This window comes from Stenella coeruleoalba, assembly GCF_951394435.1.
Source record: "Stenella coeruleoalba genome assembly, chromosome: 10".
NCBI classification, from domain to species: Eukaryota; Metazoa; Chordata; class Mammalia; order Artiodactyla; family Delphinidae; genus Stenella; species Stenella coeruleoalba.
The window spans coordinates 101,833,778-101,857,831 of record NC_137156.1 but is presented as its reverse complement, the minus strand read 5'-3'; the positions used below and the strand labels follow the sequence as shown (position 1 = coordinate 101,857,831).

General features: G+C 52.9%; 1 protein-coding gene across 2 annotated transcripts; it reads left to right on the top strand.

Moving 5' to 3' along the window:
* The first annotated feature begins 115 nt into the window (after nt 1–115).
* On the top strand, nt 116–23,955 carry TMEM43 (transmembrane protein 43). Of its 2 annotated transcripts, none has more exons than XM_079932846.1 (12): nt 116–279; nt 12,131–12,280; nt 13,050–13,184; nt 13,768–13,862; nt 14,632–14,681; nt 14,936–15,005; nt 15,753–15,823; nt 16,812–16,933; nt 17,197–17,271; nt 17,760–17,861; nt 19,223–19,340; nt 21,997–23,955. In XM_079932846.1, exons 1-12 carry the CDS (start codon nt 268–270, stop codon nt 22,197–22,199), a joined length of 1,203 nt encoding a protein of 400 aa, XP_079788972.1. In that variant the 5' UTR covers nt 116–267; the 3' UTR covers nt 22,200–23,955. The 2 variants fall into 2 exon arrangements, with proteins under 2 accessions (XP_079788972.1, XP_079788973.1); XM_079932847.1 differs by lacking the exon at nt 116–279 and adding an exon at nt 434–553.
* Nucleotides 23,956–24,054: the final 99 nt, after the last annotated feature.

The following is a 24,054-nucleotide window of genomic DNA, read 5'->3' as shown; positions in this document are numbered from 1 at the left end:
GCGCAGGCGCATCAGTGAGGTACCGGTAGGTTGCAACTTTTGGAGCGTGCACCCGACCCTGGACTACATTTCCCAGGAGGCGGCGCGGCGAGCGAGAGCCGAAAAGCTCGTGCCCGCGGGGCGGTAACTGTGGCGCGTCCCGGGCTCTGGGATTCGGTTGGTTGGTTGCCGCTCTCCGGTAGGCGAGAGGCCGCGGGACTCCGCGCTGCGGCCGTAAGCACTTCTCGGAGCTGAGCCGAGCGAGGCGGGCGGCGACCCAGCCGCGGCATGGCCGCGAACGTGAGTGTCTTCTGGTTCGCCGGCCACACCCAGGCCTCCCCGTGTCCCGGTCCCCTCTCCCCGCGGGCGGGCCGCGGCCGCCTGCCCGGTGAACCCCTTCCTCTCCCGTATCCGGGCCTTCTGGCAGCCGAGCCGTCTGTCCGTTTCTCCTAGCTCGGCCGGACTCCTTGGGGCGCGCGGTGGCGAGGACCGGGCCTCGGGACGTGTGGCTTCGGCTCCCCGCAGCTTCTCCTTTCGTTCCCAGTTCTCGCCTGGGTTCTCGGATTTCTCCCATGTAAGGACCTTGAGGGCTGGACTGGGCCGCAGAGAAGGCCAGTCCACTGGGGCGGTGGCGAAGCCGATCCGCGACGCACTGTCCGGGCGGGCGGTGAGCTCCCCGCCCCAGGGGGGTATGTAAACCCCAGCTGATGCTGCTGCAAAGGGGCGTGGGCTGGTTTGGGAGCGGAGGAGTTAGGACGACGGGGAGAAGGGGGCATTTCCCTACGGCCGGCCGTCTGCCTCCTAGCATGGATTTGGTTGCAGACGCCCTGGCCGAAGGTGGTGCCCCTGGAACGGCTGCTGGCTGCTTTTTCCTGCAGCCAGCCGTATTTCAGGAATCTTTCTATTTAAGCCCAACATTCATTCAACAAACAGAGGGGCACCTCCCGCCAGGGTGCAGGGCATGGGAGGAGCTGGTGATTCACACTCGCCTTCTCTCTGAAAGTGTGTGTGGAGCCAGCTCACAGCCCTGCCAGCCCAGGCACTCCCTCCCTCCTGCTGTGGTGGAGTGTCCAGCCACTCTCCCCTGGTCTGTTACCTGCTCTTTTCAGGCCCCTCCTCTGTCCCCAAGCGCCCTCTCTGCCTCCCACACCCCCTGAGAAGCCAGGGCTGTGTCTTCCACAGCCTGGATTAGAGTTGTCTGGGAGTCCGAGAAACCTTAAATGGCGCACCTAGAGGTGGTCCGTGAGACGCAGGGTCCGCTGCCGGGAGAGACCCAAGCTGGCAGGACACGGGCCTGCCCCCATACCGCCACCACCATATCTTACAGATGAGGAACTTCCCCGGCAGGGGAAGGCACTTGCCCAGGGTCTCACAGCCAGTTTGGCAGGTCGTGGGAAGGTGTGGGGCAGGTTTTGGAGTCAGGCTGACCTGGGGGAAAATGCAGATTTTTCCTCAGTAGCTGTGTGGCCTTAATCTCTTGGGATTTTTGTTTCCTCATGGGAGCAGTTACTGTGAAGTTTAAGGGAGACTGTGTTTAGCATAGTGTCTGGGGCATAGTAGGTACTTAATACGTAAAAAAGAAAACGGTTTGTCTTCAGTTTTGGTGGGCAGAGACCTTGGATACATTGGGTCCTGACCTTTGCCAAAGAATGTAGATGAATTAGGGTTCCCTCTGCTGCCAAACCTTTGTTGATTCACCCAGCAGTGGGGTGCACATTTACAGGGGCCACGAGGCCCCGTGAGGAAGAAAGATCTGAAGATGATGGGGCGGAGCAAGGAGGCCACAGGATTATTAATCACTGTAAAATCTGTCCAGTGATGGAGTTACTGTTACCATCTCCACTTTATAAATGAGTAAACAGGATCAGAGAGGTAGAGCAGCTTACTCAGTGTTACACAGCAAGTGATTTTCAGGGCCTGTATGTCGATCCTTGTTCCTACCACTCACTGCTCATTGATTCGAAGCTTGGAGTAGGGGAGTGGGCAGGGAGGAAATCTCCACGAACATCCATGTTTACTGGGCATTTGGTCCAGAATGTGGGCTGGGTGTGTCAAGCCACTCTGCACGCTCGCCAGCCTGAGGGGCACCTTCTTCTCCTAAGGCCATCTTTGAGCCCCTTATGTTGATGTTGGCTCCTAGCTGTGTGCTGAGGGGAGGCCCAGGAGGAAGCCAGGCCTTCCAGCCATCGACTTGGGGACTGCACTGGCTGTAGCGGGACTGGCTTCTTTTCCTGTCTTGCCTGCCTGCCTGCAGCGAGCTCCCAAGGAGTGAGGAACGCAGTCCAGAGCAGAGTGGTAGGAGAGTGGCCTCCAGTCTGCCCATATTTGAATCCTAAGTTCATCTCTTAGAGGCTGTGTGATCTGGACTGGTGGTATAAGTGCTGAGCCTCTGTGTTCCTGCCTGCGAAATGGGGTCGTGATAGCACCCCCTTCCTTGGGCTTGTCCGTGTCTGGCCTGTGATAGACTGGAGTGTTTGCCATTGTCATCATGATGATGGTTGATGGTCACCTACCTGCCTGCAGCAAATTGCTCCACTAATGTTTCCAAATGGCCTGGAAAGTCAAGACCATTTCTGAACGCAATGGACATCTGGGCCCTGGCAGGCCTGGGCTGGTGGCATTCAGCGACAGTCAGAGAACATGGCACCAGCTTCGTTTAAGCAGAGACTGCCTTGATTCTCCTCTGACTCCCCAGTGCCAGGATGGGCTAGCTTACCCTGCATGCTCATCCGGGAACCGCTTACATCTTTGTGGCTTTTGTCAGCTCAGCCCGGCCCAGCCTTGGTATCAGTGATAGAGAAAGCTGACTGCATTCCCACCAGCCAGCACCGGCATGGGGCTCCCTGTGCCCTGGGCACTGAGCATCCAATAATTATGTCCTCTGGTTCTTACCACAACCCTATGTACTGGATTATTAGCCCCATTTTACCCATGAGGAAGTGCCGGGCACAGCGGGGTTCAATCGCTTGCCCAAGGTCTCATAGCTGCTGTGTAGCAGAGCCTGCATTCAAACCCAGCCTTCTGGCTCCAGAGTCCTGCTTCGGATGATGACGCTCTGGGTCAGCAGCGGACACGCTGAACTGTGCTTTGTTACTGGCTGGACAATCCTGACCCACTGACTCTGGAGTTTGCAGCCTACCATGACCCACCTAGAGCCGCCTAGCTGCCCTCCTCTCCTCCCCATGCCCTCCACAACCCAGCCAGAGCAGAGAGGCCGCTGTTCCCCCTGCTAGGGATGCCCTCACCCCAGGGTCCGCCTCCGAGAGCCCACTCAAAATGCCCCCTCCTTCAGGGGGCCTGCGTTGACCCTCTCAGCTGGAAGGGGCCACTCCTTTAACACTGGCTCTGTGCCTCTCACCAGGCACTCAGCAAGGCCTGGCACTGTTTGTCACCCTGACTCAATGGCCCTAAAGCCTCTCACCCCTACATTCTTACCCCTGTGAGGCCTGGCACTGCCCTAAGGAAACTCAGCCACTATTCGTTGAACTGAATTAGAAATATATCTCTAATAACCTGTTTGTAAAACAATTTGCTAATTTCTTAAAAAACATGCATCTTCCCTATGATCCATCAGTTCCACTCCTAGGTATGTACCTAATGCTCAGGGGAAATGAAAACACATGTTTTCCTGAAGACTCTGACAAAAATTCAATTAACAGTCAAGTTAAGAGGAAAAAAAGTTAATTCTGTTGGAGCCAAACAGGATTATAACCCGGGAGATAGACTCTCAGAAGCTCTTGAGAACTGTTCCACATGTTAGAAGTCAAAGGCACACACCGCAATGAGAAGCCCATGCATTGCAACGAAGAGTAGCCCCCGCTCGCCGCAACTAGAGAAAGCCCGCACGTCGCAATGAAGACCCATCGCAGCCAAAAAAAAAAAAAAAAAAAAGTCAACCTCCTCCCAAGGCTGTGTATACTGACTGAAGGCTCAAGAGCCATCCCCAGTCCACTCCACTTTCCACCCCCGCCATTTTATCCCATTATCCTGTAGTATGTTCTTCGTTGCACTTATCATTATATAAATGTATCTTACATATTTAAAAAAAAAAGAAGTCAAAGGCACAGTCGTGTACATTTTCAAATCAAAGGATCAAACATCAAAATGACATACTGATATTTTCTATGAAGTTCATCAAAGACACATTGTCCAGTAGGCACGTACAAAGGAGCAGTAAATCACCATGACTGCCTGCAGAGCTGGGAAAGAACGCTATTCTTTTGAGAAGTTGCATTGCTTGCATCAGAAGAAAGGGAAAAAAATAATCTTTACTGTCGAGCAGGTGCTTCTGTCTTTGAGAAGGTCTGGTCAGTGTAATGCAGATGCAGACTGCACGTTAGGGAGGGAGAGAAGAGGCCCAAATGCACACAGAATTTTAGGCTTAAATTTTCATGTCCTGCCTTAAAATATAAATTTCATTTCATCTTTTTCCCTCTTTTGGTAGAATACATTAGGTGATCAAATATTTGATCCCTCCATGGGGTTGGTGGTTGCTTACCTGCCCTGCATCCTCTCCCTTGATGACAGATCTTAATAGCCTGGTTCTTTCTTTCCTTTTAGCGGGTTAGGCTAGTAAACTGCTTGGCAAGGACTGATGGTCAATTGTCCAATAGGACTTATGCCAGTTTTACCCTGCATATGCGTTGTGCATACCTATTATCTTATATAGAACTACAGGTATGATCAATAGTGTCAAATCGTTAGACATCGTTATTTTAGTTGGAGTTTTTTTTTTTTTTTTTGGCTGTGTTGGGTCTTCGTTGCTGCGCGCGGGCTTTCTCTAGTTGCGGCGAGTGGGGGCTACTCTTGGTTGCGGTGGGCGGGCTTCACATTGTGGTGGCTTCTCATTGCGGAGCACGGGCTCTAGGCGTGCGGGCTTCAGTAGTTGCAGCACGCAGGCTCAGCAGTTGTGGCGCATGGGCTTAGTTGCTCCTTGGCATGTGGGATCTTCCCAGACCAGGGATTGAACCTGTGTCCCCTGCATTGGCAGGCGGATTCTCAACCACTGCGCCACCAGGGAAGTCCTTGGAGTTTTGAGTATACAAGAGGCACAAGAGATTATTACTCTGTAAATGAAATCAATAAAGCCAACGACAATAACAAAGTCACAAGCAGAGCTTTAAGCCATGAATCCACAGAGTTGAGCCATTTCCCTGAGATTTCACCTGGACTAGGAAGGGGATCCTTCAGTACGGAAATTGTACTTGGTATGTGAGCTGTTAAATGAGTTGTATTAGAGGACTCGTCCTATATGGAAACGCAGCATTTAGTCTGGGTTATAGCACAAGCTTCTCCTTGCAAGGTGGTGTTAAAAATCAAGAGCTATTCGATTTTGCAACATCACTTTCCCATCGTAGAAACTTCAGAATTGAGTAAATTAATCCTATAGAGTAAACAAACATAGAGGTGTATGCTGATGGGGAAACAGTTTATAGATTATACGTTTTCTAAGGCAGCACTGTTAGCTAATACTACATGAGCTAAGGAACTTAGGGATGTCTGTTGGGCTGCAGTGCTGCTTGCAGTCTCTTTGGCTGTTTGACCAATGGTGCCTGATAGATTTCTGAGCATATCTCTGTTTACATATATTCCTGCCCTAGGACTCAAGATTCCCAAAAGACTTTGCCACCAGATATCTTGATATCCTGCTAACATGGATCTCTTGACTGTCATGGAGAGAGAAAGGAGGTTCATCTGCCTCATTGTATAGACAGTGGGGTAACATAATGCCCAACAAACAAAAAGCCTTTTACCTGCCAGCTGTTAAGACATTTATGTGCCCATCCTTGGGTAGGTGTGTCAGTTCCAATACCATATAAGAAGATAAAACCTAGGGATGCAAGTGTTCCCTCCCAGAGAGCTCTCATGGATAGCCGCATCGATTGGAAGTTTTGCTAACACGGTATTAAACCATGGTCGTTCTTGCAGGCTTTCCAAAAGCTGTCTGTATGGTATTTGACATGGGGGAGTTGTGGGCACAAGTTCCTTGTGTTTTTCTCTTCAAGACATTTGTAAGTTAAGTAAGAGATGGAGCTCGGGGCGGGGCGGGGCTGGGGTGTGGGTACTAGCGTAAGTTGTGTCTGGTCCCTAAGGACTGAGGGTAGTGTAGTGTCAGACAAGGCATGGACACATTAGCACTTTAGAAAATTTGAACCTGAAAGGTTAGGCCAGAGGGAGGTTGATCTAAGTAAGTGGTAACATTGGGAACATATGAAAAGTCAATGACAGGAGTTATGAGGGCCTGTGTCGGCCTTGTATTGTCTGAAGAGTTGGATGACAGATCCAGCGATCGATTAAATTTGCCTCCGGTAGCTATACTTTGCAACAGCTGTACTAAGGAATTTTCCTTCCATCTTAAACCCTGGGGCAAAAGCATAGCTAGAAGTAAAACAGTAGCTGTCAGTTTTGACAGACATTTGGTAAATAGTACAATTGAACGGGTAGGATGGGTCTTGCAGGCCTGGTCTGGACTCTTGGGGCAGTTGTCTGCTGCTGTTGTCCCCTCATCCTAGCTTGGTGGTACTTGTCTTAGTTGAAACAGGGTGTTAGAAACGGGTCGAAGTCCATTTAGGTGGAGGGGCCTTTTTAAAATGAGAGACGTGAATCCATGAATTAATGTCTTTCGGTTTGGCTGAGCATGGATTAGTTAACAATAACAGATAAGGTTCTTACCCTTGTGGCTGCAAAGAATCATTTATTTGATGTCCTTTCCAATAAACAAAATCACTAGGTTATAATCCATGATCTGTAGGGTTTTCTGGGAGCTCGCTGTAAAAAGAGTTAGTTACTGATTGTTTTCTAAGTGCCTCAGTGAGACCCTGACAATAATGTAATGTTTCCCTCGAACCACCGTGGAGGCAAGTTTCCAAGAATACTGTTTTCCCCAGAAACCGTTTTCTCAGGCGCACAGTGAGTTAAAGGGGGTGCGTGCTGGAGCGATGGCAGTTGTGCTCCAGACACTAGGTGGCTTTTTTTCAATCAGGTCTAAACCATATATCTGTGGTGGGATCAGAATTCCCTTTTTTGTGGCCATATTTGTTTCTCTTCTTTAGTGGCAATTTCTTGAGCCTGTAGAAGGAAATCTTTTACTGGGTTAGCAGGGTTAACTGAGAGCAGTGGCCGTTCTGGAGGCTGGATAGGATGAGTGTTTAAAGCTGCCTCATGGGCGGGAGCGTCACCGAGCTGATTTCCTCTAGTTTACATACTATCAGATTTGGAATGCCTGGCGTAGGTGAAAACTGAAAATTATTGAAAATTCCGGTTTCAATAATTGCTCACTGTATTGGCAGTCGTATAACAACAACTCTGCAACCTGTTTTCCATTTCTTTATTAGGTTGTCCTGAAGAGCTTAAAAACCTCATTGTTTCCATAACATTCCAAAGTCATGTGTCACTCCAGAGGCATGGTGACTGTCAGTATAAATATGTATTAACTGGTCTTTAGCTAGAGTTAAGGCAGTTAATTCAGCTTGTGCTGACTTTGTTCCTGGTAAGTAAAAGTTTTCATTATGTCTACTGTGGGCGTTACTGCATATCCAGCTCGGTAATGTCCTAATGCCCTGCTCATCCCTTAAGTAGGACCATCTATAAATTAAATTAGATCAGCATTACCGATATGGGCTTCCTGGAAGCAAGAAGATAATTGGTTAACAAAACGCAGTCATGGTTGTTTTCTTCCTGTGGTGCTGGAAGCAGAGTTGCAGGGTTAAGGTTATTACATGGAACCAAGGTAGCATAAAGCAACGATACTTCATACGAAGCTAGCTGGCTTATAGAATAGTGCTGAGGGTGGTGAGAGTTTAGAAGAAACTCACCCGAGTGTGGGACATAAATAGTTAAAGGAGACCCCATTACTATTTCTTCAGTGGCTTTATGTGAGAGCCGTGGCTGAAACAGCCCTCGTACAAGGAGGAGGTCCTTTTGCTACCGAGTCTAATTTAATTTGGGAGCATAACAGCAAGTCATCTACAAACATTTTTGTAAAAGCATCAGTTATTGTATAGGCATAACTGTGTATAAATGACAAAAGACTTAAAAGCATGGTTAAAGACCTGATTACAGTGTAGTTATCAAGGAAATTTGGCTATTTCTGTGGCATACAACATTTTAAGATACTGTAAATCATGACTGACAACATACCAGGACATTTCAAATTTTAGGAACTTCATATAATTTCTAGAATGTTTATAGTAATATATTTAGCCATATAATATAACCTAACAAGATTTATCATTACTCATTTGACAATGTTTCCCATGTAATTTAACATACCAAATGAGCCTAATTAGTTTAAATATTTCTCTTTGAGCTGTTTAGGGGCCTTCTGAAGCTTCCCAAAGGTAGCTGGAGGCCAAAAGAACATTTAGAATTTGATTTGAGGAAGTTTGTGAACGATATCAAGAGGTTTTAAATGTTTGGCTAAGTAGAATCATAAGTCACTGTGAAACAATATTTATTCACTTAACCAAAGTGCTAGTAAAAGATTTCGAAAGCAAATACAGAAAGTTACAGAAGATTACTTAAGAGTTAAAGAAACTTTACAGTCTGTTATCAAAAGCAGATCAATATTTCAAGAGAACTTTGTCCTCTTAACAGAAAAAAACAAACTCTAGTTTTCACCATTTCACCTTTAATATTAAATTTCATTCATTTAATTAAATTCGGTCTGATCTTAGTAAGTCCTGGCCATGCATAAAACTCTTTTCTCAGGGTTCCCTTTTTAAAATTAGTTTTTAGAAATGTATGCCACTTTTCCAACAAAGCACAGAATATATTTACTAATAGTCTCAAACATGTTTAATCTCTCTGTAATAAGAGATCAAAGTAGGTAAACATAGACTTCTTTAGCAATTAATGTTTCAGTATTTCTTATTAAGAAAATGATCTAGACATTCAGTGAATTCCATCATTTGACTTAATTTAGCAGAACGCTGAAGTTTCAAGTCACCAAAAATCTGGAGAAACTGTTTTTAGGCAGACATACCATAAAACAAAATTATTCTTAAAGAGTTCACCCCAAAACTTATTTATTACTTATGAAAATATTATCATACCAAGTTAATTTTCTTGTTGACAAATTTTATAACAGAGATAACATGAGCTTATTAACTTTTGGTAAACCTAGGTACAGTTAAAGTATTACACTTAACGTTTGACTCTAAAGACATGTCTATTAATTAAACCATCAATTCTGACTCATTTTCATTCATTAAAGATTAAGCCTAGATTATGTGATCCTTTAAAAATTCGGGCTAGTGTAATTACATTTAGAAATATTTGATTTGTATGCATTTACTTTTAAGTCAATTAAGTAAACCTCTTTTACCAATTAATGTTGATAATACCATTTGGAGTTAGAGACGGATCGTACATACATGCAGACATGCACATATCCAGCCAGACACGGACAGAAGTCTCCTGGTTTTCCTGCTTGAGTTTCACAACGGCCTCCTCTTTGCACACACTGTGCGCCCCCCACCCCCGCGCCCCCCGTTTTTTTCCCCCGTTTTAGAGTCTGTTAAGCCAAGGTTGTAGACTCAGGCGATGTGGGCTGTGTTTACATTTCAGGGACATGAGAAGAGTTGTAACTTCAGGCTTTCTCCTAGGAATACTTTTGTTCTCTCAGGGTCAGAGTTTTGAAAAGATGTTTTATCAAGCCAGCTTTCTCTACAGTGTTGGAATGTTAGAAGAGCTCCATCCTGGCCATTTAAGAGCTAAGATAAGTGTTTGCAAAAGCATCGGTTTCTTCATGAAGCCAGCCAGAGTGGCTGCCCATCAGGGGGCTGTTTGGCCTTTGAGCACGGTTTCCCATTATTAATTTGGCAGCCCAATTCAGATAGGATCCGAACAACTTTCTGAGGGCGGTGTGATGGATCGAATGTGTGTCTGTCTCCCTAAGGGCTTCCCCTTGGGTCAGCTTGACTCTCACGCGTCTTGGCTTCTCCCTCCGACAGTCTGAAACCACCATGGATGCTCAGAGCGCAGGGTGATCAGCCTTTATGATGCGAACCTGGCGAGCAGAACTTAACTCAGTGGTTGTGGTGGGACTCCCTGGGCGACCGATGCGTGTTAAGAGACTTGATCCTCAGACACTTCCCCCAGGTTCTCAGTCGCCTGAGAACGGCTGGTGGCTGGAAGGAGCAAGTGTCCCTTTACTTCGGAGCTGAACATGCTCAGTCTCTCATTTCACTAGCAGTTTGTTCAGACCGTATATACATAATCTTTCCAATTTAAGTCAGTTTTTAAAAGAGACCAGTGAACCCCGTTCACTCCAAAGCTCCTCCGAGGTCCCTGCCTAGGATATGTTCCAGTACCCCCTTAGGACTCCAAGTCCCAAGAAAAACAGCTCAAGTAAAACTCAGGATGTCATTTAAAGCAGTGCTGTCCAGGTACCAGGAGAACCCACCAAAGTGCCTGAGGAATACGGAGGAGTGGGGCTCCAAGGGCCTATGCTGGTACCAAGCACCCGTTTGGGGTGGACTCCAGGTGTCCTCTGCTGTCTGTCTCTGATATCCCGCCACCTACGCCAAGCAAATGTCCACGAAAATTCAACTAACAATCAAGTGACAAAGAAAAAAGGGCATTTTATTTGAGCCAAACAGGATTATGCCCCAGGAGTTCTGAGACCCAGACTCTCAGAAGCTCTGAGAACTGTTTCGCCTGCTAGAGGTCGAAGGCATAGTCATGTACATTTTTGGGACAAAGGATCGTAAATGAAAATGACATACTGATCTACATAAAGTTCACCAAGGATACATCGTCCAAGTGGTAAATGTACAAAGCGAGCAGCAAGTCATCATGACCCCCTGCAGGGCTGGGAAAGAACGCTGTTGTTTTAAGAAGTTACATTGCTAGCATCAGAAGAAAGGGAAAAAAAAATGGGCTTTATGGTCGAGCAGGCGCTCCTGTCTTTGAGAAGTCTGGTGAGTGTAATGCAGATGCAGACTGCATGTTAGGGAGGGAGAGAAGAGGCCCAAGTGGACACAGAATTTTATGTTTAAATTTTCGTGTCCTGCCTTAAAATATAAACGTTATTTCACCAACTTGTACATGAGTGTTCACAGAAGCATTGTTCATAATAGCTAGGAACTGGAAACAACCAGGGTATCCATCTACTGGTGAGTGAATCAACAGAAGTGATATGCTCGTGGGTAGAATTCTACTTGGCCATAAAAAGAAACAAATTACTGATACCGTGACATAGATGACCCTCAAAAGCGTTACTCTGAGTTAAAGAATCTGGACAGAAGGAGTTGATGCTGTGTGGTGATTCCATTCATACCAGGTTCTAGAAGATGCAAAACTAATCCGTAGTGATATGGATTCAAATCGTTGTTACCTCTGGGCGGTGGGGAGAGGGAGTAGTGTCAGGAAAGGGGCACAAGGAGCCTTCTGGGTGATAGACATGTTCTGTGTCTTGACACATGGGGTATGCACTTGTCAAAACCAAACACTTGGAATGTGCATTTTTTTTTTTTTTTTTTTTTTTTTTTTTTGCGGTACGCGGGCCTCTCACTGCCGTGGCCTCTCCCGTTGCGGAGCGCAGGCTCCGGACGCACAGGCTCCGCTGCCATGGCTCACGGGCCCAGCTGCTCCGCGGCATGTGGGATCTTCCCGGACTGGGGCACGAACCCGTGTCCCCTGCATCGGCAGGCGGACTCTCAACCTCTGTGCCACCAGGGAAGCCTGGTCTGTGCATTTTTAACATACAGAATTAAAACTCAATAAAAACAGTATAAATAGGACTTCCTGGTGGCCCAGTGGTTAAGAATCTAGCTGCCAATGTAGGGGACACGGGTTCGAGTCCTGGTCCAGGAAGATCCCACATGCCGTGGAGCAACTAAGCCGGTGCGCCACAACTAGTGAGCCTGTGCTCTACAGCCCGCAAGCCACAACTACTGAGACCACGAGCCACAACTACTGAAGCCTGCACGCCTAGAGCCCATGCTCCGCAACAAGAGAAGCCACTGCAATGAGAAGCCTGCGCACCACAACAAAGAGTAGCCCCCACTTGCCACAACTAGAGAAAGCCCGCACACAGTAACGAAGACCCAACGCAGCCAAAAAAAAAAAGTATAAATAAATAGCAAAATTCAATTTATTTTTTGAAAACCAATTTTCTTTCTTTTTTTTTTTTTATGTCTTTTTTCAGTATTCCAGTACGAGTAACAGGAAAGAACATGTCAGAATTACAACCAAGTCCCAGCCAGGCTTCCTGGAGCGGCTGAGTGAGACCTCGGGTGGAATGTTTGTGGGGCTCATGACCTTCCTGCTCTCCTTCTACTTAATTTTTACCAATGAGGTACGATGTTCGGAGTCCCTCTGTGCAGATTGAGGGTCCCTGCAGTATCAGGGAGCAAAGGCTGTGAATTCGGAGGCTGGATATGGTAATAAGGGTCTAGATTTTATGGGGGCAGGAGCTGAATTAATCAGAGTTCTTTCTTTTGTGACCCACCTCACGGCTGATGTAAGCAGGAGGGGGAATGGATCTGTTCGCACACCTGCAATCCTGGGTAGCATCAGTTTCAGGCACGGTTGCATCCAGGCGTTCATGCTGGGTCACTAGGAATCTCCATTTCTCCATCTCTTGCCCATTTTTCTCTGTTGTGGATGTTTCTTTGGCAGGCTCTTCCTTTGTGGTGGCAAAGGTGGCCCCGTAACTCCAGGGTCACATCCAAGCAGCTTAGCAACCCCAGGGAAAAGAGGAACCATCTCTTTCTAAATCAGTTTAGCAAAAGTCGCAGGGAGATCCCTCAGTGGCCTCAGTCCTCTCTCTGAACCGCTGCCTGTGGCCAGTGGACACAGGATGTGATTGCCGAGGCCTGGGTCACATGATTTGAACAGGTGTGCGATCGCCCCAAGTGAAGCAGGAGGGAAGGGGCGGAGAAGGCAGAGGAAAATGGGGGAGGGGTGCAGGGCAGAAGAAGCAGCAGCTCTTCCTGGCACAGGCGGTGCTGAGATGGGTGCCGGGTGGCCTTCCTGGGAGAGCGCACGTCCTGGGTTCCTCTTGCCCAAGGCAGAGGGCACAGCTGTGTCCAGTGGTTGAAATCCTCACTCCCCGCTGTGCACAGGGCCGCACAGTGAAGACGGCGACCTTGCTGGCTGAGGGACTCTCGCTGGTGGTGACCCCCGACAGCATCCACAGTGTGGCTCCAGAGAATGAGGGGAGGCTGGTGCACATCCCTGGGGCCCTGCGGACGTCTAAGGTAGGCTTGGCGGTGGTTGCTGACCCGCGGAGGCCGGGACACATCGCAGGATATTGTCTGATGGAGGATTTGAAAGCGTGGGCCTTGGAGACGGGGACACTTGGTGTGACTCCCGCTGTATCTCTCAGCAGCCGTGTGGACCCATCTTTCCTGAGTCTCAGTGTCTTCCTCTGTCAAATGGGGAGAATAATTGTAACAGACCAGGGCCCGGTTCTGAAGATTGGGTGGGATTCAGTAGCTACCCTCCCGGCACAGTCTCTGGCCCGAAGCAAGAGCCTCACAAAGAGGCGCTTTAACAGTGATGATGGATTTGCGTGTCTGGTGCCAGGTGTTCTGTCTGAACACCCGACACGCTGCGTGGGTACCGCACACTTGGGCCGAGCAGCCTGAGCTGTGCACGCGGCTCGTGTCACAGTCTTGCAGGTTCAGCACTCGGGACGGGCAGCTTCCCTCGTCTCCCCATGCGAGCAGCCGTGGAGTTCTCTGTGCTGTTCTGCCCTCTGGACCTGTTCCTCCTCCAGCCCGGCTTCCCCCGAGCTGGGCATTCTTGTCCTTTATTTTTCTTGTTTGATTCTATCTGAAGCTCTTGTCTGATCCAAACTACGGGGTCTACCTCCCGGCTGTGAAGCTGCGGCGGCACGTGGAGATGTACCAATGGGTGGAAACCGAGGAGTCCAGGTGAGGGGCCGGCGGGTGAAGAGTTGGCTGGGGCTGAAGGAGGCGTGGGGATTAGGGTGACGTGCAGGTGGCGCTCACTTTGACACTTCGGAAATTTAAAATATAAAATCTTCCCATCAGAGAAATGTCGAGTTATCCCCCAATTACTGGCTGATGGTCTTGTTTGGAGGGGGCAGGAATCTCCTGCAGAGGGGCTAGGAGGAGAAAGCGGGGTTGGTTAACTCCCTTCCGGGGAAGTTGTCTAGGGCTGCCCCAGCTTAGGCTCAGACGGACCTGTGCCAAGTTGTGTCCCATCTTCTCTTCCATGGGGGGCGGGGGCGTCCTGGGTCATGTGCTATCGGATCTAACAGGAGCTCCAGGCAGGCTCTCATGGACCACAGGTACTAAGAGTGAGGGTGGAGAGGGGACTCGGGGAGCCCAGGTGGCTCAGTTTGGGGCAGGGCAGCCTCAGGGGCCTCCACAGGGCTGTCGCAGAGCAGAGGGTGCAGGCAGATCGCTGAGCCCACAGGGCAGGGCTGGGACACAAGCTAGGGGAGGCCGGTTTCAGCTCAGGATGAGAAAGCTCTTTTCTCTAGTGAGCGCCTTTGAGGCCTGGAGCTGCCTGTTTGCCAGGGAGCACCCTGTTTCTGGGCTGGTGTGGACCAAGCCTGCTCCATCTGGGGAGTCTGACCTGGGAGCCCCGAGGTTGCTTCCAGCTGGAGATGCTTAGAGATGGGGATGCCTCGGGAGTGATGGGCTGACTCTGGTGCTGCCTGTGCTTTCCCTGCAGGGAATACACCGAGGACGGGCAGGTGAAGACAGAGAGGAGGTACTCCTACAGTGAGTACCGGGCCCCGGGCCTGCGGGCGGACAGAGCACCTCCCTGCACACCTGTGGGCTCTGTCCTCACCAAGCATCAGGCTCCTTGGGTGCTGGTCCTCAGAGCCCTGCTCTCCCATCCATCCAGCGAGGCTCCAGTAGCCGCCCCTTTGGCTCCCGAGTGGTCGCAGGCTTGGATAAGAGGACGTGCGGCCAGTGGGCCTCAAACCTGAGGTTTACCGTGGTTTCTGCATTTTTCCCTCTGCCTGAAACAGACACTGAATGGAGATCGGAAATCGTCAACAGCAGAAACTTTGACCGAGAGATTGGCCACAAAAACCCCAGGTGAGAGCTAGGTCCCCAGGCCTGAGCGTAGCCCTGTCAGCCACTAGCAGGTGCCCAGCCTCAGCCTCCTCATCTGAGTAATGGAATTGAGTTGCTTCTGTCTCGTGAGCTGATGAAAATGTGGGACAGGTTTCCGAGGCCAGGTCCTGTGCTGGGCACCAGGAACAGAGGTGAGACCTGACACCCCTGGCCCCAGGCGACCTCCCCTCAAACAGGTCACGGGTGTAAGGCTGGACTGAGTGCCTGGAGGGGTCACCAGCGGTTGGCGTGGGTGGGAGGACAGTCAGCAGGGGCTTTCAGGAGGCAGCAGCGTTTGACCCGGCCCTGCGGGGGTTCCGGCAGAGGAAGGTTAGCTCAGGGGCAGGATGGGGGTGGCGAGACAGGCGTGACACTGGGCTGGGCCAGGGAGGGCCTTGAATGTGCACAGTAGGGTTTGGGTGTTAGCCCGGCTGGGAAGGGTCAGGAGGGTGTGAAGTCTGTGGAAGGGCCGTCTGAAGGCTGGGGGACAGGATGGGACATGCTGGTAGGGGTCCAGGCAAGAGGGTAGGAAGCTCTGGGGGACAGGAGGCCGGAGGAGCCTGCTCCTCCCGGGCAGAGGCTGAGGCAGGGGGGGAAAGACCAGACTGTGGGGCTGGGCTGGACATGCAGGAGCCCTCTGGGTTGGGACCCTGCCCAGCACAACCCACAGGGACCCAAGCAGTGCCTGCCCAGCGCCCTCCTTCACCAGAAGCTCCCCCTCTCCCACAGTGCGATGGCCGTGGAGTCATTCACCGCAACAGCCCCCTTCGTCCAAATCGGCAGGTTTTTCCTCTCGGCGGGTGAGTCTCAGGCCCCTTTAGGTGAGCCAGCATCGACCCGGGTCCCTGCACTTTCACCTGGCCGCTTCCCAGGAGCCGGGGCCCTAGCACTCAGCCCTCAGATGCTTAAAGGGGTCCCCTGCTGTCCTGGGCATGGGGTCAGCCGGAGCTTTTCCAGCATTGTACTCTGGGCCGAGGCCAGAGGGCAGGTGTGTCCCCAGGAGGTGGGGAACCATGTAGAAGCCCTCCTGAAACCCATACCAGGGAGCAGCTGCTAGGTGCTGCGTTCTTATCGGGCTGACGAGGCAGAGCTGAGAGCCCTTGCTTGGCAGCCCTGGAGCCGGCAGCGCAGAGAAGGCCCCAGGACTCCACTTCTGAGCCCCACTGGCACCCAGCCCTGTGCCCGGGGTCGTCCGGTTCATCACAGGCCCCGAAGGGACTCTAAAGAGAGGCTTGCAAGGGACAGGGTGGCACCACTGGCCGCAGAAACTCCTGGGGCTCTGTCCCTGGGTCTCAGTCCCTGGGCCTGACCCAGGAAGGAGGGAGAGAAGACACTTAGGTGGCAGATAGCCAGGGGGACGGGGGAGAGACTGTGTGAGCCGGGGCCTGGCTTGTCTGCTGTCTGCTCTGGCGCTCAGCTGGTGCCAGCCATGCCAGCCAGCCCCAGCCTCGTGCTGTTGCTGCAGCAGGGAAGCCAGGCCTGGACACAGATGACCAGACCCACGGTGGAGTGGCTGCCAGGCTAAGGCCCTTGCGGAGCTGAGGGGAAGAGGGGACAGGGAAGGCTTCCTGGAGGAGCTGAAGACTGAAGGGGGCTGGCATTGCGGAAGAACGGAATCGGAGGGGGACTCCGGGTGGGAGACGGCATGTGTGGACGCCCAGGGGGCGAGCCAGGAGGTGGCTGCATGGCTGGGCTTGTGAGGGTGCTTGGAAAGGCCGTCAGGCCGAGGGTCTGCAGCCAGGAGCTGCAGTGGACTCAGCACTGTTTCTAACTGCCCGCCTCTCTCAGGCCTCATCGACAAAGTGGACAACTTTAAGCCACTGAGTCTGTCCAAGCTGGAGGACCCACACGTGGACATCATTCGCCGGGGGGACTATTTCTACCACAGTGAAAACCCCAAGTACCCCGAGGTACCCAGCGGGCTTGGGCGCTCAGATGGCAGAGGTCAGGGCCCCAGAGTCCCACCCCCGACAGCGCGTGGGACTCAGAGCGCAGCTTCAGACTCTGGTCCGGTTCCGGTGAATCACAGCTACACTCGGCCAGGGAAATTGGAGGGGAGAGACTTTCCGGGTGATGGGGCCACCTGGGAAAGGGCAGAGGTCATGGGAGTGGGGCACGCCGTGGGCCCAGCTGACAGCTCCCGCCTCCCTCACTTGCTTCTCTTCCACCCCAGGTCGGAGACCTGCGCGTCTCATTTTCCTACGCAGGGCTGAGCGGCGATGACCCCAACCTGGGCCCAGCTCACGTGGTAATCAGCTCCCCGGGCCGACTCAGGGGGGCCTTCCTGGGCGCAGATGCTGGGGCCCAAGCAAAGGCTATGGGCGCTCCCCCCCCCCACCGTGTGCACACGTGCCCTGTGCACGTCCATGGGCCCCAGGCTGAGGGCGCGGTGCTGGGGGTCTCGCAGCTGGGCCCGATGAGGTTCTTTCAATCACGTGCAGTCCCTCTGCCCCCAACCCCGGCTTCTGCTCTGTAGAGACTCGGTCCCACGTTCCTGACCCCGTCACCCCGGCCCCAGCCCCTGCTGAGCCCTGAAACGCGCTTCTGCCCAGGGTCCTCCCTGGAGCTTTGGACGGAGCAGCAAAACAGGAGCCACCATCCCCTGGGCCGACGTGGAGGCGGAGGCTCGGGGTGGCGTGGGTGTTCCCGCTCGCTGCCTCGTTGGCACATGGTGAGGAGGGGAGCTGGGCCCCCGGGTGGTTGCCCCGCAGCTCTAAGCCTGAATTCCCTGACCAGGTCACCGTGATTGCCCGGCAGCGGGGCGACCAGCTGGTCCCGTACTCCACCAAGTCCGGGGACACCTTGCTGCTTCTGCACCACGGGGACATCTCAGCAGAGGTGAGTGGCCACTGTGCACCTGTGCTCTGCCCTCCAGTGGCATGTCACAGACTGCCACCACGGAGGCAGACCCAGGCCCCGAGGCCAGAGAAAGCTGTAGAAGGGGTTAGGTCTCCCTGTGTGTGCAGCCCACGTCCCCAAAGTGGGGAGCAGTGGGCAGGGCCCCTGCAGCCTGGTGTGAGGGGCAGACGCTGAGCTCACAGACATGGAGACAGCAACCTCCTGTGGCAGTGGGCAGCAGGGGATGTTTTTGCTGAGTCCCAAGTGAAGAGAAGGGGCCAGCCAGTCGCGCTAGCAGGCCAGGGCCCTCCTTGTCGGGGCCAGGACGCCGGGTGGCCCTACCCAGGGAGGGGCGGGCAGAGGCCCGTGAAGGCTGTGTGAGCTGGGGTGAAGGGGTTGAGCTACGTGGCCCCAGGACCAGGCGAGTGAGGGCGGGTGCCTCCAGAGAGACCAGGGCACCCACCCCATCCGTAAAACGGGGTCACGCCTCACCCAAGCCCCGAGGAGAAGGGGTGCAAAGACGTGCCATTAGTTCAGTGCCTGCCTTAGAAGTTAGCCTCTCCTGTCCAGGCACGAGATCCTTCTCTGTAGCAGAAAATGCGCTTGTATGTTGTTGATGAGCACAGCATGTCCGTGGAGAGCTGTCCTAAACCTGCCCTCTCAACCCATAAGGGTTTGGAAGGTTAAGGTAGTGGGCAGGCGGCAGGGCTTAGCTGTGACCTTTTGACCCGCTTATTGGGCCTTCAGCTGTCGTCCTCTCCCTTCGGCCCCCAGTCCAGGAGGCGCTGGGCTGTGCCTTCTTCTTGAGCTTGGGACGAGGGTGTGGTCAGGCTGCGGCCCAGTAGCCAGTTACCAACCTCAAGGCAGGGCTGGCCCCTCCCAGCCTGGTGACTGTGAGTCACCCTTTCTCAGGCAGCTTTCAGGGCCCCAGGGAGTTTCTAGAATTAGGAGGCCCAGCCCAGGCCTCTGTCCCGGGGCTCCAGCCTCCCGCAGGTGGGGCCCCGGTCTCAGAGCTGCCCCCCAGAGAGGAGTGCTGGGGCTCGTGGCTTGACGCCGCGTGAGGACAGATGACCCCTGGAAGGCGCTGCTGCGGCAGGAGGGTCAGGTTTATTCGGTGAGACGGTGGGCTGGTGGCTCTTGGAGGAGGCGGGCTGTGATCTGAGGGCCCAAGCCTGCCTGCTCTGTGCTGCCAGGTGGGCGAGGCACGTAGGCCTGGGTAGTGCCCTTTCCTCCTTCTGGTCTGTCCAGAAACGCAGTGGCTCCTGGGTCAGCCCGGGCCCCTCGGCTCTGGCCCTGCCGACTGGGTAGGCTGGTGACCCCCGGAGCTGAGACGTGACGGCCCCTCCCCGCTTGTCCTCCAGGAGGTGTTTCGTCGGGAACAGAAGAGCAACTCCATGAAGACGTGGGGCCTGCGGGCGGCCGGCTGGGTAGCCATGTTTGTGGGCCTCAACCTCATGACGCGGATCCTCTACACTCTGGGTAGGTGGGGAGAGACAGGGCCTCCTTGGCTTCTCCCGCCGCCGCTCTCCCTTCCAGCCTGGTGGGGGGCACTCAGCCCATCCTGTGCCCCCAAGGCTTTGGGACGAGAGAGCAGGGGAAGCAGGATGTGGGTCAGGATGCTTCCAGCATAAGACCGGGCGGATGCTGACCCCCGAGGCTGCGGGTTTCCCCGCTCCGTCCACCCGCCCATCCCCTCAGCCCTTCACCCCTTCACCCCTTCATCGCACAACCAAATAGCCGTGCTGAGGAGGCTGGCCGGCCCATGCCAGGCCTGAACAGAGCTCTGGATTCCTTTCCTGGCCTGGCTTCGGTTTCCTCACACCTAATTTGCAGAGTTCTGTGAAATGTTTGGCAAATAGGAAGCACTCAGGAACTGTTATGCTTCACCCCGACCCCAAATCCTGGGCTAGACTTGGCACAGCCGCTGGCAAGTCTGGAGCGCAAGGGAGAGCGTGCCGGGCTGCCCAGGGCCCGGGGTTGGCCCGCTTGAGCCCCAGAGCTGCCCAAGCAGCCCAGCCTGGCTCAGGAGGACCAAGTGCCTGGGGTGACTGAGTGCTGGGCCTTGGCCGCTCTCCGGGAGGATGGGGCTTCTCGGGGGACGCCCTGTCCAGTGAGATGGTTCTGTCCACCGTCTCTGGGCCCGGAAACCCGTCCCCCGCTTACCCTCTCCAGCTGGGGAGAGTCTGGCTGCAGACTGTCAGATCATTTTATAGCTGGGAAAACTGAGGTGAAGGGAAAGGAAGGCTGCTTCCCTTGGACAGCTGAACTGTACTCAGAAAGGCAACCGCGTCTTGGGCACAATCGCTAAGTCCATCGTGGCTGTGACCTTGGACAGGCTGTTTTCCTCTCAGAGCCCAGTTCCACCATCAAGTTTGTCTCATAGGGCCCTCCTTTGACTCTCCGACTGGTTCTCTCCACACTGGAAGGCTGATCCTCCAGAGTCAGAACAGACATGAGAGCACAGAGGGACAGTGCAGGGGAGGGACTCAGGAATCTGCAGCGCAGGGCGCCCGTTCACACCTCCACTCCTGTGATGAGCACTTTCCGAGTGCCTGCTGTGCGGAGGACGCTGCTCCGGGCCCCGGAGGCCACGCAGCCAACAGTACGGACTCGCTGTCCTCTCTGGGCTTAGCACAGAGACTAAGACCTGAGGCTCTGCACTCAGACAGTCTTTTTTTTTAATTTATTTTTGGCTGCATTGGGTCTTCGTTGCTGTGCACAGGCTTTCTCTAGTTGCTGCAAGCGGGGGCTACTCTTCAGTGCAATGCATGGGCTTCTCATTGCGGTGTTTTCTCTTGTTGCAGAGCACAGGCTCTAGGTGCACAGGCTTCAGTAGTTGTGGCACGTGAGCTCAGTAGTTGTGGCTCACGGACTCTAGAGCGCAGGCTCAGTAGTTGTGGCGCATGGGCTTAGTTGCTCCACGGCAAGTGGGATCTTCCCGGACCAGGGCTCGAACCCTTGTCCCCTGCATTGGCAGGCGGATTCTTAACCACTGCGCCACTAGAGAAGTCCCACTCAGACAGTCTTAAGTTTAAATCCTGGTTATGCCACCTTCTAGCTGTAAGTTTAACTCCCAGGCCTCAGTGATCTTGTGGGTGAACTGAGGTTGAGAGCAGTACCGGCCTATGCTGCGGAGCAACTAAGCCCGTGCGCCACAGCTACTGAGCCTGCGCTCTAGAGCCCATGTGCCACAGCTGCTGAGCCCGCGTGCCACAGCTGTTGAAGCCTGTGTGCCTAGAGCCTGTGCTCTGCAACAAGAGCAGCCACCACAGTGAGAAGCCCATGAAGCCCGCGCACTGCAACGAAGAGTAGCCCCCGCTTGCCGCAACTAGAGAAAGCCTGTGCGCAGCAACGAAGGCCCAACGCAGCTAAAAATTAATTAATTAAAAAAAAAAAAAGATCAGTACCGGCCTTACAGGGTGGGCATGGTGTGGTGCAACACATGGTCCCATGGTCAGTGCTCAAATGTGACGTGGGCTTGTGGGGGCCCTGCCGTCGTGGCAGACACCCAGGCCGGCCGTGCAGACCCAGCGGCACCAGGCCCCTGGCCCATGGGAACTGAGTGCAGATCCCCCCAGTGGATGATGGCTATGGAACGCCTGCCTGCAGAGGCCAGGAGGCCAAGGACGGCTAATTCCACAAGGGGTGACGGATCCGAGACTGTATCACGTTGGGCGGTAGACTGCAGGGTCCTCGAGGTGGGTGGCTGGGGCCTGTTGAGTCCCCTCAGCCCCTCCATGGAGCTGGGTGCACAGGTAACTGGTAACGGCTTGGGTGACCGAATAGGTCCCTCCAGGAAGGGCTGAGGGGCCCAAATAAGCCCCCCAGGGGGTTTGGCCCAGCCTGCTTTGTGAGGGGCAGCAGCCAGGTGCTTGCCACCATCCCCGGAGAGTCTCCGTTCTGCCCTCAGCGCACAAGGTCTCAGAGCACGACCACGCGCCCTCCCTGGGGCTGGGACGGGCTGCAGTCAGGAGCAGGGCTCCTCCTCGTGTGACCTCCCAGCTCCCTCAGGCCACATGCCCCGCCACCACTTCCTCTTCCTCCCCACCTGGTCCAGAGACAGTGGCTGGCGGGGCGGGGAGAACAGCAGAGCACGGGGGCCTGGGAAGCCTCACTACCTCTCTCTTCCCCACAGTGGACTGGTTCCCCATCTTCCGAGACCTGGTCAACATTGGCCTGAAGGCCTTTGCCTTATGCGTGGCCACCTCGCTGACCTTGCTGACCGTGGCCGCTGGCTGGCTTTTCCACCGGCCCCTGTGGGCGCTTGTCATCAGCTGCCTGGCCCTGGTGCCCATCATCATTGCTCGGACACGGGTACCGGCCAAAAAGCTGGAGTGAGCCGGGGCTCCGGCACCCACTGGACACTGCCTGTGCCTCGGGACCCAGGTCATCCCCTCCCCCAAACCCACGTCGGTCTTGGATTCCGCACGCGCCCCACTCAGGTGGCAGCCTTGGCAGTGTGCATGGGTGTCGGGTTGGCGTCCATCACTTAGCACTTCGCACCCCTTCTTGCCAGCGGGCAGCTTTGGTGGCAGGAGGCGGCTCCTGTCTGGCAGCGTGACACGCGCCCTCCTGCTTGTTTCCTTTCCTTCTCTTGGGGCCGTGCGGCCACTTGCGTGTTTCACTTAGCTGATGTCTGCCGCGGTGGTGACACTCAGCCCTGGGGACGGTGTCAGGCTCCACCACAGCCACCGCCGTGCCCGCCTCCCAGGACAAGGCAGCAGGGGCGCCACAAACCCACTCTGCGCATGGAGCTTGATTCGGTACTTAAGAGAACCGGGGGGTGTGGTGATGAGGAAGGTGGACGTTTGTTGGGCTTTGCACGCACATTACCATTTGGCAGAATCTTTGTGGCGTGTAGGACCCCCACAGGCCTGGTTGTTTCTTGCCACTTCGTTTCTCTGCACATAGCTCCCCGACCTGCCCTAAGAGGGGGCAGTTTCAAGTCAGATGTAGAAAACAAACACCTCTGGAATGATGTACGTCTCAGACTGTTACAGAAAAAAACCCTTTCATCTGTCAGTTGAAGGTAGTTCAGAGCACAGAAAGTTCAGTGGGGCTGTTACTTACCTGGTTGAGAAAGTTACCTGTCGGTGTTCTGGGTCCCTGAGAAGCTTTTCAAAGCTTCAGGTGCTTTGAAACCAGTGTTAGCAAAAGGCTCGTTTTCCCTCTGGGAGGAGATGGGCGTCTCTATCCGGGAGAGAAAGGCATTTCCTTCCATCCTCTGGCATCAAAACCCAGATTTTCTTGAAGATGATTTTGAGTTTTTAGTCAGTTATCCTAAGTGGGCTCCTTCGTGGTGACACCCCACCCACCAACCAAAATCAGGCGTCAGAGGCTGCAGATTGGAAAGCTCTCTGGCCTGGCTCTGTTCATCACAGGTGTGCTTTTGACATTAGCATCTGGGTCTCAAGTGGCTGCTTCTGGGTGATTTATGTGTTCAGTATCCACAGCTTTATTCCTAAATCATATCTACCCATGCTTATTTAATTCACAGAGTTTAAGTTTCCCAACTACTCTCAACACCCTTTGAAAGATTAAGTATGTTGTAACACTGATGTCTTAAAAGACTTGTGTGTCCTTTACCTTTTAACTATTTGGAAACTGTTGTGTTTTGCTGGGAGTGGCTGCTTTAGTGGAATAAGTATCTGGCAGCTGAATAGGGCTTAGAACTTCGGAAACTCAAGAGCTAATAACCTCTCTCGTTGTCCTGGGGCATTTGTGGTACAAACTGAGATTTTTCATGTTCAAAACAGCCAGCCCCAGCGATGAGTTATCTGGGTTTAAGGACTGAAATAGTGTTGTTCACTGTTGCTTGTTAAATGAACAGTTTCTTCGATCTCTCAACTCTTAAAGATGCTTTTGGAAAGCACAGTGACGAGATGATGGCTAAATACAAAATCCTTGATATTTGGTTTGTGTAATATTTTTCTGGCACAGATTTTAAATTACTGCCAATTTCAAGTGTTCTTAAAGACCAAAATCATGTTAAGAAATATATCAGGCCTTTGGGAAATCATGACGAAACTTGTATTATCTTTGTATTTTTGATAAAAGTTCAAAATAAATTTCGAAATATCTTTTGATACAGGAACTCGCCATTATCCCTTTTATTTTTTGCTTTCTGTCTGAAATTTCTGTCTGAAAGAATTCAGCCATAGAATTTATTAAGAACCCTATGAATTTTTGGAAC

Bases quoted from the DNA above. Each gene is read 5' to 3' on its own strand.
- TMEM43 (XM_079932846.1), top strand. The intron at 13,863-14,631 runs GTGAGGGGCCGG...CTTTCCCTGCAG, and splicing joins GTGGAAACCGAGGAGTCCAG to GGAATACACCGAGGACGGGC. The intron at 16,934-17,196 runs GTACCCAGCGGG...CTTCCACCCCAG, and splicing joins AAAACCCCAAGTACCCCGAG to GTCGGAGACCTGCGCGTCTC.